Source organism: Oxyura jamaicensis, chromosome 24 (genome assembly GCF_011077185.1).
Source record: "Oxyura jamaicensis isolate SHBP4307 breed ruddy duck chromosome 24, BPBGC_Ojam_1.0, whole genome shotgun sequence".
NCBI lineage: Eukaryota > Metazoa > Chordata > Aves > Anseriformes > Anatidae > Oxyura > Oxyura jamaicensis.
The window spans coordinates 6,966,666-6,989,240 of NC_048916.1; the positions used below are offsets into that span (position 1 = coordinate 6,966,666).

A 22,575-nucleotide genomic window follows, 5' to 3' on the forward strand; every position below is an offset into this window, starting at 1 on the left:
ATTGGGGTGGGGTGGGTAAAAGGTTTCTTTATAAACCCAGCTTGTTGGAGGACACAAGGTAATCTCCTCACGAGCTGATATTCTGCCTTCCCAAAGTTCCTCTTGAAGGAAATAAAGTCCTTCCTCACTTCAGCAGATCAGGAAAAAATCCAAGATCGTTTTGAGCACAGTGGCCCGTGGTTATGCTGCTGGACACACATTGCACAAACCCTGACTGTACTGCAGTGCCAGCTCCTGACCTCCTGGGGCTGCCACAGGGGCTGGCACACGCCGTGTAGATTGAAGCCTCCCAGATTTTGCATGATGCCTTTTTTCCAACCCGAGGCAATTTCCCATTTTCCCAATTTTCCAATTTTACTTTGGGTGTAGGAGCCTACTGAAGTTTGCTCTTTTTGTTGGTACCCAGTGATGTGATTCCAAATGAAACTTGCTGATGTCATTTATGATTTTCATATTTCATCTTCCCTTTCTTCTTAAGGTGATGGTCAGAATTTGGTTACAGAAGATGTGACGGTAGTGGAGGGAGATGTTGCCACCATCAGCTGTAGAGTCAAAAACAGCGATGACTCAGTGATTCAGCTCCTGAATCCCAACAGACAAACGATTTATTTCAGAGATTTCAGACGTAAGTTTCATCTTTTATTATTTGGTAACAACTTTTCCTGTACCTTGCTTGCACTTGGGATAAAGCATTTGCTGAGATCTCTTCTTTTAATTTAATGTTAGACACTTAAAGTTTAGTCAGTTCTTTAGAGGGCAGATGAAACAGGCAATCATAATCTTTCTCCTTAATGGAAACCTTGATGGTCCCCTTTAAAAGTCAGACCGTCTTACTTTGCAATAGGAATTGATTGTAGTAATTCAGGGTGAATTGCAATTGAGTGCCAAATATTTAGCTGACACAAACAAATTGAACAGGGCAAAGCAGAGACAGTGCAATGTTCTCAGAGGTAATCTGTTTGGTTTGAAGACTAAAATTTTCAAGACAATCTATGCCTCTTTATAGCCAAAACAAAATCTCCCATCACTGTGATGTCCAGTGAACAAGTCTGGCTTTGTTTCCTGTTGTGACAATACCATGGGAGCCTCATAGCAGCAATGAAATGTTTGAAATTCTTCATATTAATGTCACAAAAGAGACTAGAGATGCTGGCATATTGTGCTGAGCATTATAGAAACACGTGGCAGATCACGTTCTCTTCTGAGACATTTTATGATCTACAAGTACGGGAGGGCAGTGGAGGCTGGCTCACTTCACTTGTGCTAACATTTGTGGCCTGTACGTTTAGCTGGGGAGATTTGAAATGCTTGGTTTCCGAATTCCTAGAAGAATTTAGGTAGCCACTACTCATCAGGGAACAAATCTTAAATGATTCTTTTCCAATTTTTATCTTTCACACTGCCCCTGGTTCACTTACTGCACGCTGAAATGCAAGCATATAGAAATGCATTTGCACAGTAAGCAATTTACCTATGCATCCCTAAGCTGTATGAAGATAAACAGCATGTCAAAAGATTTGGTACTGTGCCCAGTGGATTTGCTTATGTTGATTCTTTGTAATGATTTGAGAACAGAAGTATTTTATAGATCCAAACTTAAACATAAGAAGCAGGATTACAGCTGCAGTCAGGAACCCGTGGGGCACTGGTTTAGATGTTACTCACATTTCTATAGACTTTTGACTTTTGTTGTGAGAGGAACTGCTGCATTTGTCATCACAGTCACTGATGATCCCTTTGCTCTGCAGCGCTGAAGGACAGCAGGTTTCAGCTGGTGAATTTCTCCAACAGCGAACTCAGAGTGTCACTGACAAACGTCTCTATTTCTGATGAAGGAAGGTACTTCTGCCAGCTCTACACCGATCCCCCGCAGGAAATTTATACCACTATTACAGTGCTTGGTAAGGACCCAGTAGATGCTTGTGATGAATTTTGCAAGTGCTCTGTGCACGGGGTCTGGGTTGGATAAGGCAGTAGAACGGGGCTGTGACTGGGGAGTTCTGCCTGCCCAGAAAGAGCCCAGTGCTCCAGTGATTTTTGGTGAAGTGTAAGTATTGTAATACTAAGTGCTCTCCCACTGCAGACCAGCTCAGTTCTTCGATAGGTCAGTGCAGCTTCGTACTTGAACTTGCAGGTACAAGAATTTTGAGGGCTGCCTGCAAATACCAAGCCCAGTGGCATGTTATGGCCATTGTGTATTCGCCCTGTCTTGCAGCATGCCCCTGATTGCACACCCAGTCTGTCTTTGTAGGTCATGTTGTACTTTGTGTGATTATTGGGTCTTCCCCGTTTTTTCACAGGATATTTTTAGCTTCAAGGAATAAGCAGAGGTATAAGTGGGAAGTGATTTCTACTTCTAAGCCTCTGTTTTACTCGGGCAGGTCACCTGGAAATTCTGCTGGGTTTCCTGCCATTTATGAAGTGGAGTTTAGCACAAGCTTTGTTTTGCAGACAAGTGGCACAGATTAATTTTTTAACTGTCATATTGTCTGTCTGTAAGAACATCAAAATGAATCATTATGTTTTTTGAGCAAGTCTGAACCTGCTAGCATCGTGGAATGGATATTGAGTGGCTTTGCAGGACCACACATGCTTTTTAAGACGAGCTTTCCTCTTGCCATGTGTCCCCTTCTTTTAGGGCTAGAGAAGATGTATTTCTTACAAGCAAGGGAATTTATGTTGTGATGGTTGCATCTCATTCTGTGCAGAAAGTAAAAGCTGTAGAAAATGTCTTTCAATAATTATCTGATTTACAGAGGAAAAATAATGTTAATGCTTCATAACATGGTAGAACAACTCAGTAACCTCCTACCATGTGAAGATGCATAAGATTTTGTGTTCGTCTATTGACGAACTCAGTGAAATCTAAAGTTCAACTAACGGAAAGTGGTAGTTTCCTATCAATTGTAGCAAACATTTTTCACGTGTAATGGAACATAAGATCTTCCACTTGACATCCTAACATTGCTCATTTGTTTAGGAATTGGTATTTGCAGAGCTGAAGTTAATTCTGTCCCTTCCCCCCACCTTGCTCATGCTTCGCAAGACTGTGGATATGCAGCTGCAAGACTGCTGTGGTTACAAGTAATAACAACTCGTGCTATTAGAGCTATTTCTACAGATTATCAGCGGCTTTTAAGATTCTATTAATAGGAGAACCTGCATTACAGAGGATGATATAATGTAAGATCTCACTTGCTGATTAGTTTAAATCTTTCTTCTTTTATTTAATGAGATTTGGTTCTTAGGTTTTTATACATTGTTTAAGTAATGTTTATAAGCAGTTCTACTACAGCTATTACATTTATCAACAGCTTTTAAGCCCTAGTGCAGTTTCCAGTATCCATATTAGAAGTTCTCTTCCAGCTCTTCTCTGTAATCATGCATATACAAAAATGTTTTGTGGTATTTAATCTCACTGCTAACAATGTGTTTGAAATAATAGCATTTACTTTATTCACCTATAAGCCAGCACTGCATGTCTTTCAAGTGGGGAACATAATGCACTTGTTGGCTTGTTTTTTTTTTTAACATACATTATGCTTCAGAATTCAGGGAAAAGTCTGTTTTCTTGTCTTGTACTTCAGTTCTTTTTTTTTTTTTTTTTTTAGCAAAATTTGCAGCATGACCAGTGTGTGCCTGCCTTTCCCTCACATACATAATGCAGTGTTTTCTGTCCACCTTTATCACATACTCAGGCAAAACCTTCGTTCACAGGGCAGGCAATGAAGATAGATGTTTATTATTAGAAGACTAAGGAGGGGATTGTTTATCTTAGCTAACATGTGTACTTAGAGATTGGTTGCTGTGAAGCCAAGGGTAGCATGTCTTTCCTTTCTTCCATATTATTGACTCCCTAATTAGGAGAAAAAAAATGGGACAGGGCAGTGGAGTAGTTATATGTGTCAGTACATTGTTGGTCCTCCTAGGAATTCATTTTCCACCCAAGATCTCCAAGTCATTACTCAGGCTCCTATATATTTTAAGTTATATCAAAGAGTAGTTTTGTTGATCTGCTTCTAATGATACTTGCTTTGGAGAGCAGGGCAAAGTTTTCAGACATCCTTCTATGCAGTCAGTGTTAGAGGAGAGCTTCACGCTTTCTTTTCCTTTAGTAATGTTCTTCCTTCCTCTTCCCTATGACTTTAATGTCTTCAGTGAGACTATATGTAGATTTATTCATGCTTAATTGGAACATGTGAAAATCTCCAATATGTAGCCTGTTCTGTTCTTTTTAGAGAAAAGCCACAAGTGACTAATTAGTCCATTTGATCATCTGGATGGTATTTATACATATTTGTTCTTCATTAGCTGAAAAACGTGTTAGTCGCATTTGAACTATACAGTTGCTTAATCATATCGATCAGAGCAAAGTTGAGTTTCCTTTGGAAGTTCCGTGTTTTTTTTTTCCCTGTAAGTACAACTCAGCGCTGCATGAACTCTTGATGTTCATTTTTTTTCTGTCTTTTGCCTCTCTAGCTACTGGTTCTTTCATGGGGAAGAGACTCCTTGTTTCTATGTCATAATTTTTAAGCTTGTTTGTCATGTCTCTGGGTTATGGTGCAGTTGTTATCACCCTGAAGCTCTGGCCTGTGTCTCAACATTACTGGATTATGTTTCATGCAAGACTCTTGATCTGTAGAGAAAACTTGTCTGGGGAGAATGGCAAATTACCATCTCAGGGTAACTACCATATGATGCAAGAATCTGTCACTGGATGCAGAGTAGACTCCCTCCTCTCTCTGGGGTGGTTTTGTGTTTAGTTTGTGGGAGTAGGCAGTGTTGTTTAAAAGGTGATGGCAGTCCAACATGGTCTTGTGCTCAGTGCCTTTTGAGCATTTTAAATGAGCTTGATGTTTGCTGGCCTGCTTCCATTCCTTAAGGCTGAGGCTTGAAACTGAACAGCAGGAGAGAAAAATTGCCTTCTGAGGTTAGAACTGCGGTAAGTAATGCACTTCCAAATGTCAGCTTTGGTGTTTCCTCTGCCTGTCAGCACAAGTCAAGAAATGTGCATGAAGTCAAACTGCATTTTTATATAGCAACATACACAACTGAATAACATGGAATACTCAAACTCCTCCATGGAGTGGTGCCTTGCTAGGAGAGAGAACAGAAAGTTAAGAACTTGATAAGTGATAATTTGTGAAACCACTTTGATTATTAGGTGGAGAGTGAAAGCGCGTACTCTGATTACTGTGAAACCATCTATCAAAGGATTTGATCGATTGAAAGATCAAGAAAATGCTGGTGGCTAGTTTACTCTGGTAGATTTCATGGGTTTTTCAGAAGATCTTGTCTTGTGTTAGTGATCAGAAAATGTCTTACTTGTCTTTTCATCAAGTATGTGTTGTGTTGTTTTTTTTTTCATTTTAGTACCACCACGCAATTTGGTAATTGATATCCAAAAAGAAATTGCTGTTGAGGGAGAAGAGATTGAGCTGAACTGCACTGCCATGGCCAGCAGACCAGCCACCACAATCAGATGGTTCAAAGGAAACAAGGAGCTAACTGGTAGATGTATCCTCTAAGTCACTTGTTTTTTGTTTGTTTGTTTTTACATAGCTGAAATAATTCATGTGATATTGTGTATTTGTTCTCTGCTGCTTAAGAAAAAATAAAAAAATAAAAAAGCAAGTTGTTTTAAACACCAGCTTGGGAACAAAGGAGTATGTGGGCAGACATAAGTTATTCTTTAACATAAAAGGGCTGAACTTCATTTTGTCCTCTGCCTACCTGCCAGAATTGAATACAGGGTTCTAGAGCCTTTCTGTAACTGCACGTGACTTTGAAGAGCCCAAAAACGGTGCAAATAATTTATTTCTGTGGTTGTTTATGTATTTTTCTGCCCTGTTTTAGGTATGAGTAAAATAATTTGCACTTTGAACTGTAAAGATTGTTGGTTTACCTTCATATCCAGTTCTTTTGTTTACACAGTATTTTTTCTGTGTTCAGTGGAATATTCATGTAAGATGGATTTCTCCTACCAACCAAAATCTGGTTGCTCCTGGTATTAGCACATTCAAGTCACTGACACTGATTGCATGTGTCATGCTGTTAGTTTAAGTCTGCATGTAGATGTGAGCTTGGTTGACAACACCTTTGTGCTGAGACACTGAAGGGCTCTCTACACAAGTCCAGACTCATTACTTCAAATCCAACCCCCCTACAAGGGCAAGATAAAATCTTCTATTTAAGTACAACACCTACAAGCATCCGAATATGACACATGCTGAGCGTATGCTGATAAAGGTGGAATGCAAACCTGCTGCTGCTTGAAGTGGTGCCCCACTGATTTCCAGCACCTGTTGTCATCTAAACGTTATACCGATCTTCAAATGATCTCTTTCTTAGTTCCCTTTCCCATTCTGGCGGGCAGCAGTGCAATAGTATTTGACCCTTCATGCTTGACCTGTCCAGCTTCTTGATTGAGTTTTCTTGCGTTGGCAATTGAATCCCAGCTTTCCTTTATCTTTGAAGACTGCTGAGCTGAGTAGTAGCTTCTTGAAATACCAGTTCACCCTGCTGATTCTTTGGATGTTTTTTAAACAGAAGTAGGAAAACTGAAATACTTGGTTGTGCGTTGTGAATAGAGTGAAAATGTAGCTTCTCTGATCAGAAAGCCTTTCCTCTAAATATAAAGGGATGTCACTTTCTTCAGCTCTCCTCATGTTTCACTTTAATATATTATCCAGAAATATTTTGTGTTTAAAAGACCTCTATTACAAGTTACTCTTAATGTTTTGCTTGTGTGATCTGAATTCTTAAATAAAAAGCCACAGATAAGAGAATTTGGAAGCACAGTGGTGGCACACTATCAGCAAGTGCTCGCAGAGTTCATGGAAAAATTCTTTCTCTCCTGTCTTGTCTTTTCTTTCTTGATCCTGTGTTATGTGCTACACCACCTAGTAACTCCTGAACTATGCTTTGCTCCCACCGCTGTGGTTATTCTCTTCCTCAGATGGAGTACTGCTGAAATATTTCAGCCTATCAATACTACTTTTAATTAAGTTAATCTGTTTAATCACTTTTCTAGCTAATTGTTGATTCAAGAGTGGGAGGGGATTTGTAGCTCCATTGATTTAAGAGTTTGAGGATTTGGGGATGGTGTAAGGGGATTGTTAATCATTGTGGTAATGTAGTGTAGATCTTAATCAGGAGCAAATTCTTGGAGAGGTGTGTTACTCCATACCTGCGTGCATCCCGGCCATAACCTTGTATCTGAAGAGGGGAGATAGATGCTGAAGGGAACACACCACCTGGGCACAGGAACAAGGAAGGTGAACGTATCCAGTAGATGCTCCCCCCAATCACCTTCTGCTTTTCTTTTTCATCTCCCTGCCAGGCAAGTCTGAAGTGGAGCAGTGGTCTGATATGTACACAGTGACCAGCCAGCTTTTGCTGAAAGTGGGACGGGAGGACGACGGGGTCCCAGTCATCTGTTTGGTGGATCACCCTGCTGTCAAAGACTTGCAGACACAACGTTACCTAGAAGTCATGTGTGAGTAGCAGAACTTGTAATGCTTTTAATGTATAAAATTGCCCACTTAAGACCTCAGGAACCATTTGCTGTATGATTAGATAAAATTATAGTGTAGATGGAGTTTATATTCTGTTCTTTAAAAACTGAAATAAAAATGTTGGATGCCATTTAATAGGTTAAGCCATGACTTTTCCCAGCCCTTTTGCAACAGCATAAATACATTTATTCTCTTAAATAACTTTCCTTACATTGAATTTGCGCCATGAAAGGTTCCTGGCTGGGCTTTAAAATTGCCAGGAAAGATTAAATCTGAGTATTTTTCTTTTAGCAACCTACTCAATCTCTTTGAAAGTGTTTCTGTAATATGACATTAAAGCAACTGGCCACCATCACAAGGTTACTGGCAAAAACTTGCCACCATGCAAAAGAAAAGAAGTATTGGCATTGTGCCTTGTGAACATACAACTCCGTCTGTTTTTCCAAATCAGGGCAAGATGAAGTATGTGGAACCTGTAGCAACACCACTGACAAAGGCCTACGGATTCTTTGCTATAGTGTTCCGAACATGTTCATTGTTAATAGTGCATTTTCACTTTGTTTAGGAACTGTTATACTGTATGTGATGTTAACAGGGTTTCTGAACAGTTATCTGAAAATACCAGTGGCCGCAAATGCGGACGTGCCGGACTTTCAGCTGGCGGAGATAATGGAGCTGCTATATGTACACGCTTCTGCTCAGAAAACGGCTTCCAAAACCAAAGTCAGACAGGCCTCCCAACATGGTTTGGGTGCCTCAGAAAAGCAAGGGTATTAGGATGATTCAAGCGCATATTTTTGTAGGTTCACTTCAGCTATAACATTACATTAAAAGGGGAAGAAGAGGTTGTATTAATTTATTTCATCTGCTTCGTTATGTAGTTTCATTATGAACATCTTGGTTACAATTCTCATATCTCTGAAACTAGAGTGAAGTAATGTTCCTGTAATGAGGAAAACAGAAATGATCAGATACTACCTAAATTGGCAGATACTAGATTTCTTGTGACTGTGCTAATGTGTAATTCATTTATGCAAACTTAATGTCCATTAACATTTCTTGTAGAGCTCCATTAGCTTTAATAATACATTAGCACCTTTGTGAGGCTTGATCAAATACTTAACAGGGAAAAAAATCCTATCTTCCCTATTATGTGCAGATACTGAAATCTTCCAGGATATCTGGATATCTTCCCCTTGCTTGAAAGGGCATCCGGTTACTTTTAGGCTTCCTTTTAGAAATTGCACTGAAATCTTGATAGTTTGATGTGATAGGAGAGGATCAATGGTTTGTTTGTTGGGGGGCGAGGGGGTTGGGCAGAGGGGACTTTTTTTTTCTATTCTTCTGTCCTTCCTCCATATCAAATAAATCTCTTCCTGGCTATTTTCATTTGCAGTCTTTACAGGGTTGGTTCCATATACAATGAAGGCAAAGCACATGTAAAATACAGTTATTTGGATGTCTTTTGGGACATGTGATCTTCACATAATGCATTGGAGGCTTCTGTTGCAAAGTTTTTTACCCTTATCGCTGAGTTTAGTGTTCACTTTGTTTGTTCCTGGAGCTGAGTGTGCTTGCTGGAGTGAAGCTAGTGCAGAACCTCCTCGTAAGGGAAAGGAAGTGAGTGTCAAAAGGTCTTTTGGATTCTCTGGAATGAATTAAAATCACAGTTTGTAAACAAATTATTTATGGGGACTTGACCCATGTTAGTCTAGTTAGTTGCTTCAGTGGGCAGTAGCAGATGGCTTGAGAAAAGAGTACCAGAAGAACATGTAGTGCCTCGTAACCTTGCAGCTCCCAGCAATTAGTGGCTTCAGGACTTCGTGTGCTGGAGGATGTCCAGACGTTTGCATTTAATACCTGGTGCTGGACCTGAACTTAGGGTAGAAATGGCAGTCAGAGCTAACTTTTACCCTTGGGCTTTTCTTGCTTCACTCTTGTGACTGCAGCTCAATTCTTCAGAATAACAGGAGTAGAAGGAAACTCCATGTCTTCACCAACTGGCATCTCAATCACAGCTTCTGCTGACATGACCTTAGTCCCTTGGGGAACTCAGACTCTGACAATCAGGCCTAATTGATACTTTCTCAATTGCTTTTTAGATACAGGATTTGTAATGAGAACAGATCTCTTCCAGTTGCTGTCCATGCATTTTCACTGACCGTGTTGTTACCTTCCAGGCACGCAAAATGCCAAATCTCCAAAGCAGCAGCATTTAGCATTCACTGATCGTGGTAGTGTGTGTGGTTTTAGCTGCTTTTCTTGCAGCCACAGAGGTATAACTCAAGATCAGTTGTGTGTTGTTTGTTGAAGTGTCTGCTCTGACATTCTCTCCCCTGAAGTCTTGCTCATTCACACCAAGGGCACAGTGGATCCACCTCTTCGGAACACCAGCAGGACAAAGTAAAGTATTTTTTCAGTGGATGTTGTATTTCTCTGCACTTAGTGTATCCCACACGAGCAGGAAATGTGTTGGGGAAGGACAGGAGGATGATGGATGGAGCCTTCTTGGATAATGAGGTATTTTTGTCTGACTAAATTTCAGAAAATTGAGAGATTTTGAAAGATGCGATTCAAAAGTCTTTAAAAAACAGAACTCAAAAACTCAAAAACTACTCAAAACACAACCTGCAAAAGGGAACAGACAGTGACCTCAGTGCTGTTTGTGCAATCTTGAAATGAAAAAAGGCGTTTTCAGAGGTTACTCTCCCATACAGTTCAGCCATTTCCAACGTTTTTCTTGTTTCTCACTTGCTTCTGGAGGAGACTGACTTTTGTAATGCTCCTGGAGAGAGGAATCAAAGTGGAGATGAGCAGCGGGCAGGGCACGTCCTCCCGTGCTGAAGGGCTAGCTCGCCTGGCTGGCTGAAGCAGCACACAGTGGAGGGGAGGCAGGCATGTCCTCCCCCAGAGCTGCATTATTTTCCCTTCAAAGTGTTTACCTTTTCTCTTTTAAAAGTGATTTTCTTAAAGTTCGGTATGTCATATGTTTTTTTTTTGTAAATTAGGATCTTAAGTGTCATTGAAAATCTGGAGCATTTGTACTTCAACTTATTTTGGTGCATTTGGAGGTGGCACCTAGAATATGTATTTATGTCATTTTATTGAAATGTTCTTCTCTGCTAAGGAAAAAAAAAAGAAGTAGAAATTGAAGTCTGCAAAGTGACCTACTTCACTTTATTTTAAAAACAATTCAAATGAACGTTTTCATCTGTGTTGTAGTTCAAAGAAAATTGCAGATTTGAGTTGTGTGGGTTTTTTAAGTTCCTCAGTAACTTCAGGAATGTTTCAAAATGACTATTGGCCTTATCACCCCAGGCTGTGGTTGCTCCAGATGTCTTGAACCAGGAAGCAGGTAATGCCCTTGAAGGGGGATAGGCAGAGTAATTTCAGATGCATGTCACAAAAGTATGGGATTTGTAATAATGTTGAACCGTAGAGCACCAGGGTACCCCATGCGTGTGCAGCGCTGAACCCTGTGTCGCCTTAGCCATGATTTAATGAGGCAGTTGTTCACTACAGTAAATGTGATCTGTCTTGTTGTTGCCTTGTTCTCTCCATTATTATTTCCAAGTATCTTTATAGGTGCTAAGCATGTAAAATCTTTGAGGACAGGCACAGTCTTTTTTGCTGTTACCTGAGGGAGAGGAATGGCCACCTTGCTCCTCCCCTTCTGTGTGCAGAGGCTTCTCCTCTGGCAAAATAATGGAGCAGTTGTGTTATCTGATAAACTGCTATGGTACATACTGATAACTTGTTACTATACCATAAGCTAAACTTTAAAAAATAAATAGCAGGTTCACTTGAAGCTGACCGGCACAGATACTGGGAGGGAAAGAACCTTTTGCTGTAGTTAGTGAAACTGAGTAAGACTTACTCATGCTGAGCATTAACTTGTCCTACTCAGGAAATAAGCTATTGCATGTATAACGGGGCACATCCTCTCCCTTTGTGAATTTTTGAGTAAACGCTTCTATCTGAATGTAGGGTGTGTTATTAAAAAGAAATCTCTGCAAACAAGCATTTTGTAATATTTATGAAAATCTCCTGGTAGTGCTTTATAAAAGCAAACAGTTTGACAAGCGATGCCATGTACTCACAGTAACAATAACACTTCTATGCTTGATTAATAGCTGCACCACTGAACGTATAACTCTGTGCAGTGGATGGCCTCAATAAGTTACATGGGATTGGTTTGAAAATACATGTTGATTTCGGCTCAAGTTGCTTTCTTCTTGTCATTCGGATTATTCAGTGAGGGATGGAAGACCAGTGCGTTGAGTGTAATTTTAGAAAGGAAATGAAGCACCAAAATGCATTAAAATATCATTAAGGAATTGAATGGAACTAGATACTCTGAAATATTTAAGTTCAGCCTTTGTGGTACTTTATGTCATTATATGATGCTGGAGATGAGGTCCTCATTTGACACTTTATCTTGGTTTTAGTTGTTTGTTTTCTATCTTTTCTGAAGTTATAATGAATTACTCATTCAATTTTGTAATACCTACGTGTATACCTCTAAAATGTGCATTGATGGGATCTGTTACAGCCTCTGCTGTTATGAGGGGAGAACTCTTTGTGCCCAATTATGTTAAAAATCAGCTATATACATATGCTGTCACATCTCCAGTAATCCTTATATTTCTATTGAGTACAAATATTAATTGCATACTATGCAGTGAAGTGATTAACATCAATGTAATTTATCATCTGGAGATTTCTAAAAATGAATAAATGAGTTGTTTTGTTCAGTGAGGTGTTGACCCCTTCAGAAACTTTGATTTAAAGCTTTTTTTTTTTCTTTTTATAAATAAGAAAAGCACCACAATCAGCCAAGTGTTCAGTTATTTGATTTTCTGGGGCATTAGCCACTCTTGTTTGTGACATTTCCCAGTTGGGTGCTCGTTTGCAAGCTCATTAATAAGGTTTTCTCAGAGGAGTGTTGTTGGGAATGAAGAGCATACAGTACGGTCTGGACGCTGCGTTTTGGAAGTATTCAGCAGCAGCATGCAGCTACGTATTGAAAATGGGAATGTGCACGTACGACGTACCTGCCTGTTCTCCTGAGCACTACTGAGCGTGGCATCCCACCGCAGTGCACGCAGTACCCAAAAGCCGGGTTACCGGCCACTTGTGTCACACAGCTGTGTGCCTGATGGGACCCACAGCATGCAGAGCTCGCCGGCTGCAGGGCAGGCTCTGTCCTTCTGGAAGCTGGGGAGAAAACACGGGGTAGCCAGGTCTGTGCTGTCTCTGATGCAGACTTCATTTCCTGATAAGTAAACCTGCTTGATGTTGGGATAAAGGTGATGGCTGTAGTTATTATACCTATGTATTATGTTAACTGCTCTGACTTCTTTTAATATTGAGGAATGTCTTCCCTCTGATCTTCCTGATCTTTCCGTAGCTTGTGAGTGTGGTAAGACACACAAACTGCCAGGAGTCATTTTAATAGTTTATCTTTGTTATGTATATATAGGCAATATACCATGCTAGTTTGGGCCACAGAGCAAAGCAGAGATGAGGATAAAATAAACACCTTTCTTCAGATGAGCACTAAAGCATATTCGGGGTGATTTTGAAGCTAGAATTACCTAAAGTGGGCAAAAACTCTGACCTGCAGGATATTCTTCTCCTGAGAATACCATCTGTCATTATTTTTGCAAAGAGGTACGCATCAGGAATTAATACAGTAATCACAAAATGGATTTTAAAACTTGGATTCAGTACCTAATTTTACAATGCAGGCAAGAGAATTTTCAGCTGAATCATTGAAAGAATCCATTTTGTAATTTTCTCAGTTGGCAAACAGTCTGGCATTACAAAACACGCGGAGCCCCATGCTGCAGTACCACTATGTCAGAAGCGCTGCAGGAGCAGTTTTGTCTGCTCTTGTCTGCCATGGAGAAACCAGCCATGTATAGTCGTGCAATTTACTTAATGTATGTGTTTAGCTGTAATTTGGAGCTGAGAAAGGAACCCCACTCTGAAAATGCACACTGGTGCTGAGAGCCCTTCATGCTGCGTGTGTGGCTGAGCGATGTTGGTGATGGAAGTGCTGGGGGGACCTCGGTGCTGCCGGGCACGGCCTGCTCCTGGGCTGTGGTGGGGCTCTGCAAGCCACAGCCTGCTTCCAGTGGTTGGTTTTCCTCAGCCCTGTTTTTGTGTGTTTGTCCCCAAAAGCAGCATGCGGTAAGAAGGCTTTTGACTGTGTTCTGACCTCAGCTGGGGCGGTTGTGTGGGCAGGAAGGGTTGACTGGTTTGTCGCTGTTGGTGGTTGGTGAGTCGGACAAGTTGAGAAAAAAACGTCCCCTGCTAAATAAGTGCTTCCTAGACTGTTTTCATTGTGTTATTAATGACTGTTTCAGTGCAATGTTTGTGTTTAAAGTGGACAGATTGCTGCACTGTAGGAGCCGTATCACTCTGAGATTGCTGGAGGACCAGGAGCTGCTGGAGTGTGATGATTCAACTCGGGGGAAATGATGTGGCCCCAAAGAACATCTACCTCAAGTGTGATGTGGTTTTTTGTTTTGCAGCTCTTGGCAGCTTTTGTGCCCAGTGAAGTTACTGGATATAGCCAGAGTTAAATGTACTGCACATTTTCCTCATTAAGCATGTTCTGATTGTGTTTCAGGGGGAGATGTTGTTCACGTGCCTTCTTGCATTTGCCAGGAAAACCACCCTTTTATTTAAGGTTGTATTTCCAAGTAGGAGTCATATCTAGTGTCTATTAGTTAGCATCCTTGTGGGCTGCAATACCCAAGACTTCAGCCACAGTCTCGGCAGTTGTAGGAACCTGCACTGCTACCATGCAGCACTTACTGCATGCAGAGAGACGCGCTGTCTCCAGCAAGTGCTGCCGTTGGGTTTCGTCTGGTTACAAACAAGATAAATGTTTTCAGCAGAGTTTGGCTGCATTCCCCTAGTCGGTGTGTTACGGCACAGGCAGAAACTGGGAGTACCTGCTTGACCCCAGCTGGCCTGGAGCTGGAGAGGAGCCCTGGGGAGGACCGAGGTGACAGCACGAGCTCTAAAGGCTGTGGCCAGCCTGGAGCAGCCAGAACCAGGCATGGTGGGGCAGGGGCGAGCGCTGCTGGGGTTCCCAGCCGGGCTCCTCCGTGCACCCACACAGCAGAGCCGGGGCCCTGCAGGAGATCAGGCTAGCCAGATCGGTCTGGCAGCACTCCCTGAGACAACAAGCTCGCCTGTCTTTGAGATCATAGGTTTCTCTGATGAAAGTAAATGGGTAGAAATAATGGGCTTAGGCTTTTGTAAGACGCTGAACTCTGTATAACGTGATATCCTGACTGATTAATGAGATCTAAGCATAATCGATGGAGCGCACATTTAAATGGATTAAGAAATCACTAACTGGCAGATCTCAAAGAATAGTCATTAGGGAGTAATCAGCAAGCGATGGTATTTTTAGAGCAAAGGCACTGGCCTGGGTGCTTGGCCTGATGCTCTTCAGTGCTCCCATGACTCATTTGGAAGTTCTTAAAAGAAAAAAAAAGTTAAAAAATAAATAAATCACTGTTAATAATCTTTGCTGATGACCGAAAAACTGGCTAACACTTAATAAGAGGAAGAGTTGTGACATGCACAGATCTTGAGAATTTTTGAAACTTCTAAAACACAGCACTTTAAAACTCTGGAAGGTGGGTGGGCATAGGCTAGACAAAATGAGGACAGAAGATGCATCTTAAATGGCACCTCCCTTGCCAGAGGAGCCATCAGCATCCCAGTTGCTTGCAAAATTAAAATACAGGTTGTTAGGCAGCGAGGGAAGAGAAGGAGCATTTTTGGTATTCAGGCTGACTTCAAGACTGTGGGAGGCCGAGGGGGCCGGGCTCGTACACCATAATTGACCGTCAGGGCAAAGAGCAGGGCGTGCTGTCGCCTCTCTAAAGGCTGCCTTTCGGACGCGTTACAGGAACACGGTATGCATGTTGTAAAAGAAATCTCATCAAATGCAGAATGGTTTTGTAATAAGTTTTTCAAATTGGTTGCTGCTACAGTGTAACCTTTAGACTACTGGTATTTAACCTTGTATATCACTTGTAGCTTTTGAATGAATTTAGCTTAATAAAGGTACCTTATTAAATTACTAGGCTTTTTTTTTAAGCTACTAGAAATAGGCATACTAGGAAATAGCTTGAGGTTGTTAGATCTAATTGTCTGCCAGTGGAGTATATTGTGGCTTAGATGTGTAGATGCAAGCATTTATTTTTATGCAGTAATCCAGCAATATGATATTATGAAGTTCCAAGTTGAGTATTTCAGGCTGTTGGAATGCACTTGGTAGTAAAAATTCTTCTGCTGCTTGCCTTATGCCCTAGACTGCCATCTGAGATGGTGATAGCCCCAGATTATACTACCACAGATGTCACTACTGGAACGTGGCCTTTTTAATAAAGTGGTTAATAGGTGGCAAACTGCTAGTACAGGCCTTGAAAACCATCACAGGCTTGCTGGTGTCAGTTACTAAATGTCACAATTGCAGGTAGGAGCTGAGCTCAGGATCCCACAGTGCCTGGCATTTTACAAAGCTATACCTAACAGAGTGTATAATCTGAAGAAAATAGATACTGACTTTGTCTGAGATGGGATGCTTAGCAGTAGGAGTAGGATTAAAGATTGTTTAAATGTGTGTCCTCCAAAACAAAAAACAAACAAACAAACAAACAAACAAACAAAAAAAAACATATCCCCTCCCCCAAATTCTTGGTCAAAGCAAGTGAAATTTTCATTGTATACTACAAGCCTAATTAAAATGTCAGTTCTCCTGAGTGCCAAGCCATCCTTCTGAATCCTTCAGAATTTTGAAGCACTTCCTATTTCCATAAGTGCCTTCAGTAATTACTCGCATGCTGGTGAGTCCTGCTTAGAAGAGACATTCACTGTGATAACTCTATTGGGAGTGTTCTTGTCTTCACGAGTACATGTATGTGTGCTAATCAAGTCCAGATTTATATTGTATGTGACACCTCTACAGAGTGCAAATCAAAATGGTATAGATTCACTTTCCTTCTTACATTTGATTAATGGAGACTATGGAGCTAGAACGCTGAAGTGGAGGGGGGCAGTTTATGTCGTTTGGGGAGAGCTTACCTAGCTTGCAGCTTATTCTCAGTACAACAAGCCTTCGGTGTATTCTTGTTGCTTTCCGTAAGTAATTGACAGCTGGTAAACATCTCGTTAGAAATACTAAAATTTGTCTCATAAAAACAGGATTGGAGCAACAGAAGAGGCAAGATGCAGAAGATCTCACGCACGGCTTTCCCAGCCCAGGGATGCCACTCAGGGTAGCCCTTGAGTTTCCCGTAAATAGGGCTGAAGAGCTTTTCCGGTCTTTCCACAACACTCCGTGTAATAGCATGCATGTTTCTGGCATGGGCCCTTAGGTACTGTCACAAAGCAAATAGTAAATAGCGAGCAGATGGCTGAGGTGGGGCAATTGCGAACGAGAGGGGTAAGTGTGAGCACAGCACGTAAGATGTTGCTTGTGACATACTTGCTGCATAATACTATTTAACCGGTCGTCCTGTGTTTATGCATTGTGTAAGTACTCGTGTTGCAGACCAAACTCAGTGTGGTATTTCAGCACTGTTGTTCATTTTCCTGTGCTTTTTTGTGTGTGTATCTGTGCCACAGTCCCCGCAGGACTGGGTTGTGCATCTGGGGCTTGGACCTTGCAGTGGGGAGCACCTGCCCCTCGCTGCCACGGCACAGCCCAGGCGCCCTTGCTCGGGGCTCAGCTCCTGGGCACACGCCGACGTTGTGTCTGCCCTCCTAGGGACAGTCTTTGCTCATGCCTGGAATGTGCTGGTGGCTTCCACGCATCTCTTCTGCACGTTCAAAGCGCTGAGCAACGTCACTCTTTGGGGGTCAGCTCCTGTTCTCTGGCACGCTGCATTCCTGTGTTTCCAGAGGAATTAGGACGTTGCACCTCAGGCGTGTAACACACTTCCAGAACGTCGTAATCCGTGTGCTGCTGCTGTGCTTTCCAGCCCGCAGATATGCCTTAGTTTCATAGCTGCAGGAAGCATCTGTAATGGGGATTAGTTTATAAAATGTTTGTGGTATAGTCATCTCAGGAGAGGATTTTCTCGTGTAGCTTATTCCATTACTGAAAATTATGAGAGTTTAAATTGGTTAAATCCTGACATGGATTTTTTTTTCTAATCTCTATTATTCCACAGGAAGCATGTTAATGAGTTAAACACAGTTAATAAAATGCAGCAAGCCGATATTTTTGGTAGCAGTTACTCTCAAAGGAACTAGAAACATTTAAATTGTTTCAACCTTTATGCATACTGATTTTTTTGCCTTCCTTTATTTCTTACAGTTGAGTAAATTCCTGAAAAATATATATGGCCTAATGGCATTTGTAGTATTGAATTGATTTTTTTGCATTGATAACATTTTAGCTACAGCTTAGATTGCGTTTTTAATCTTTGTTTCAGTTATAGGAGGTAATGAATTTTTTAATCATGGACTAGAGTGTGTTTTGTGTGTGTGTTTTATTTTTTTCTCCTGCAGGGTCTTACTAAAGTGGTTTGAAGCTGGATCCCTAACTATAAATGCTTTAATTCTCTGTGTTTATTTTAGGATTTAGAAGAGCTTCATTTGGACTAACTAAAATCTTCCATTGTTTAAACAAAAGCATCAGTGGCTGAGATTTCTTTTTGTGTTTCCAACAAACATCTCTTGTAAAACCAAACGTATTAAAATGCGTGGACGCAAAGTGTTGTCATACAGTAATATATGATACATGATAAAATGTATCAATTCTGAGCACCACAAATATCTCCGGTTTCACCTCAGCATGAAGGCAAATGAGTTCCTTTTAGCTTGAGTGAGTTCAGAGATAAACTCTGGTGCAGCAAAAAGCATTTCCCAGGAAACGGTGGTGCTTCAGTCGGAGTACAGATCTCCGATCTGCCTCGCGTTTCCTCAGTGCTAATCACTTCAGCTTGAAGCAAATACCAAGTTCACTTACTGATTAGACAAATGGCATAGAGGGGGCCGAGAGGAAAGCAGTGATGATGACTGTCTTTTGGTGTTCAGTGCGTGGAAATCTGATTCTGTTTGACAAGAAAATTTATGAAATGATGTTTTTGTCATGCAGATAAGCCTCAAGTGCGGGTTTCTCAGAATTACCCAGTGCAAGGCCTCACGAGAGAAGGGGAGCCACTCGAACTGACGTGTGCAGCTTTTGGAAAACCACAGTAAGTTGGAAACTACCAGAGGATGGACCAGGCTGTCTGGCAGTGATGGGGCCATGCTACGGGCCACGCAAAAATGCATGTAGGCATTTTTGGCCTCTTTAGCTATTGCAGACCTTAGTGTGCCATTTTCTGCTGCGAAGGCGATGCAAGAGTATGAAAAAGGAAGTATGGAGATATCCTTTCTGCACCTGAGCATATGCTGCCAAATTAAGATATCTGTTTTGATTTGAATTTATTCTTATATTAAAAAAATGGTTGAGGAATTTGTACTGTAAGAGCTCCCAGGAGCGGAGCAAGCCCTCTGATGCAGAATGGACAGGTGGTAGCGTGGGTGCCACACAGCCATGCATCTCCTCCCCAGGGAAGTCTCTTCCCCACTTAGGTGTCAATTGATCTCAATTAATCTGCAAAAGCAAGGTCAGTGGCCTGCATATTGAATCCTAGTAAGGTGCAAGTATGCAGAAGTGCGAATGGCCCAAAGAATTGAGCACTTCTAAAAGTGGAATGGATCTGTAAGGTAAGGCAGTCTGTCTTTCTGCTTATACTGATTATATGATGATTCTTCTCCGTATTTGGTGGCCTGTGTTTTTTCCATGAAATGCAAGTTGTATTCTTTCTCCTCTTCATACCATGCCCTTGAGGCTTTCTTACATTGCTTAAGAAATTCATGCATCAGGAAATTCCTGACTAGGGAGGGTAGATTTTCTTCCACACTTCCATTATTGTTCTAATTTAAGTTTTGTTGACTTTTTTTTTTTTTTTAATACTTCCTCTCCCACTTGGCTTTATGGCTGTCAAGTATTTACTATCTTTTTTTATTTTCATCATGTTCATGAGATTTCTGCAAACATTCCTGAAGTCTGTCAGCGTCTCCTTGGTAGTGTGCCCAGAACAAAAGAGTTACTGCAGGTGTAGTCGAACCTGAAGTCATCCAGTTTGACAGTTCTGTTTCTGTGGGCAGGGACAGGAAGGGTCTATGCAGCTCAGAAGTGAGAAGGCTTGTGATACTGTCATCTTCCACAGTAGTGTCCTACCTCACCTAGATTGTTTTGTTTATTTCCACTTCTCAGTTTCTTCTGTTCAGCATGTGGCTGATTCCTTCCCTGTACATTAGAGACTGAATAATCCCATTTGAATATCTACTCCCTGCTCAGAATCTGTCAAAGCCCCTTTGCATTTCTCCTCTCATGGGTAACTGCAGTTCCTCCCATTGGCTATCATGTGGGAATTTAATGAATAGGCCTCTACCTTTTTTTTTCCAGGCTATGAATAAGACATACACATGTTAACTAAGACAGACACATCTCCCAGGCTGTATGCCACTTAATGTTACAGTGATACTAATGTGCTAGGAATTTCCTTATGTAGGTCATTTCACCTGTCTCTCTCAAAACATAAGAAAATGTACAGTAAAATGATTGTTTAGTTTTTTATTGTTATTATTATTTGTTGTTTTTTTTAATATATATTTTGTTTGGGGAAAAAAAAAAGATTAACAAATTTCATAAAATTCTTTGCAGAGGTTTAGGATGAACAGGGATGTTTTTCCAGTTAAAATCACTTCTCTGCAATACTTTGCAACGTGAACATTGAGTTGGAGGAAGTTCAGAGAAAAACAAAACACGAGAAAGTAGAATTTTCTGTTTTGGTACTAACATAGGTATTCAGTTTTCAATGTCCAACGATAGACAGTTAAAGAAAACAACAAAATCCTATGACAGAAGCGGGAATATGCTGAAACCATGAAGCCATCACTTTTAGGATACTCGCGTCTTTGAAAACAGGCTGCTCTGTAGTGCATGCAGCGTGTGAAGCCCTGGGAGTCCAAAATCACTAATAGCTTTTGAAAGCTGTAGCCAGGAGCATCAAAACCTTTCCACCAGTGTTGAGGTAAAACTGCAACTGTGGTTCTGGTCTCTGGAGAGCTGCTGTTGTAGGGCAGAGGCTCGCAAGTTAGCGGTGTGTTCTGCAGCCTCGCCAGGCAGTAAGTGCCGTGGATGGGAAAGCAAGGAAGAGCACACCAAGCCGTTGTCCAAAACCAGATGTTGACTTTGTAGCAGGCAACTGATAACCAAATAATTTTATTCAGTATTTTATCCATTCCAGTTGTGGGGCTGGGATGTTGAGACTTTAGGAGCTTTTATTTCATTACAGTAGTCTCCCATATGGACACTGTAAAAAGCCCAGGCTATTTTGATACCTTTAACGGTGCTAGCTCCCAGCAGAATATGACTTGCAAACTTCATCTTCGGAACTAGGCAGTCTGACAAATGTTTTACTCTATAGACCTCCCCTTTTTAAGAACTGAGTGTTCAGTTGTCCTGAAAGCTGCATTATATTTCTTACTGGCAAAGGCTGTTTCATAGGAGTAGCTGATCTGTCCTTACTGCCATTTAAAAGTTTTCATAGTAATAATAATTTATTTATTCTTAAAAAGAATTCCCCAGGCCATGAAGCACTTCTTTTCTTTACTAGCTCTAACAGAAATGCTAATTTAATTCCCTAAATTATGCAAACATGATACTCATTTTGGTTCCATTAGTAAAAGGATGCAGGAAACAGGCTGCCAATTGGAGAAGCATAACTGGGGGAGAGAAGAAAAGTGTTCCTGTTTGCTAGCAGCTAAAATTCTGTCACTAAGCAGTAGAGCCAAAATTGAGGTAAATAGGTCTATCATGTCTCTTTGTGAAATGGTTCAAACTTCATGAAAATGTACTTGTTCTGTCACATGTCCAGATCTGCACTCAGAGCACCCTGTGGATGCACATAGATCCATAGATCTCAAAGATTTCAGGTTTACTGAATAAGTGAATGATTAACCACTAATGAACTTTCTTCCTGCTTGCATTAGTGTCTTCAGAAAATTTAAGGTCTGGATACGGTTTCCTGTTGGGTTAAAATAAATTTAAATTGAGGAAGCCTGACAGCATCTGGGCTTGAGTAGTGCAAAAGCATGTGTTTGTTTCTTTACAGTTTTTCTTGGTTTGGGCTTTCTGTCTGTGGATGAACTATTGAAGATGCCATCTTTACCATAGGAAAATAGTAATGTGACTGTTTCTTTTTCTCCCTCCTCTGTAGGCCTACGGACATGAGGTGGTTAAGAGTAGATGATGAGATGCCTCAACACGTTGTAGTGTCTGGTTCAAACCTTCTCATTAGTAACCTAAACAAAACAGATAATGGTACATACCGCTGTGAGGCTTCAAACGCGGTGGGGAAATCACATGCGGATTACATGCTGTTTGTATACGGTACGTGAGAAAAACCACCGTTCTTCTAGACTCATTTACACATAATTGCAACATACCTCTCTCTGAAAGCTTTTAAAGAAGTTAACGTTTTGCTTTCTGCAAGAATTACAGATAGCTCCCAACACATCTACATTATACTGGGATGGGGTAGGGGCTGGAAAAGCATTTCTTTTGCTTCTGTAACTCTTGGTGTCGTGCATCAGGTGCAGAGCCATTAAGTTCCTTTCTCTGGAGCTGCCTTTGTGGACTTGCCATGACACTTGTGCATTGCCAGATGAGGCCTGAGAAAAGGCCAGAAATAGAGGCATGGGGAGAACTGTGAAGTTCTCTAGCCTGACAGTTCTCACGGGACTTCTCCGATATATTTTCCTTTTTATAATGACTTTTTCAGTGTCTTCAGCAGTGGTACATTTTTTTTTTTTTCCCCTGGTCTTTTATTAGCAAGTTAAGTGACTGAAGAATCAGCCAGCATCCCTGGATAATTGCAAACCAGTAAATAAACTGGAGGAATGAGATGTTTTAAGCCTACATGTGACTGCTGAGCAGACATTAAAACATGTCTCAGCATCTTTT

The 22,575-nt window shown here is 41.1% G+C and overlaps 1 protein-coding gene across 7 annotated transcripts in view; it reads left to right on the top strand.

Moving 5' to 3' along the window:
• CADM1 (cell adhesion molecule 1) overlaps positions 1–22,575 on the top strand; it is a 152,231-nt gene that overhangs the window by 93,442 nt on the left and 36,214 nt on the right. For all 7 annotated transcript variants that reach the window (XM_035346189.1, XM_035346182.1, XM_035346184.1 and 4 more), the window contains exons 2-7: positions 479–625; positions 1,749–1,901; positions 5,374–5,511; positions 7,343–7,498; positions 18,652–18,751; positions 21,830–22,002. In XM_035346189.1, the coding sequence (XP_035202080.1) occupies positions 479–625; positions 1,749–1,901; positions 5,374–5,511; positions 7,343–7,498; positions 18,652–18,751; positions 21,830–22,002 (867 nt within the window). The remainder of the gene's footprint in view (positions 1–478; positions 626–1,748; positions 1,902–5,373; positions 5,512–7,342; positions 7,499–18,651; positions 18,752–21,829; positions 22,003–22,575) is intronic.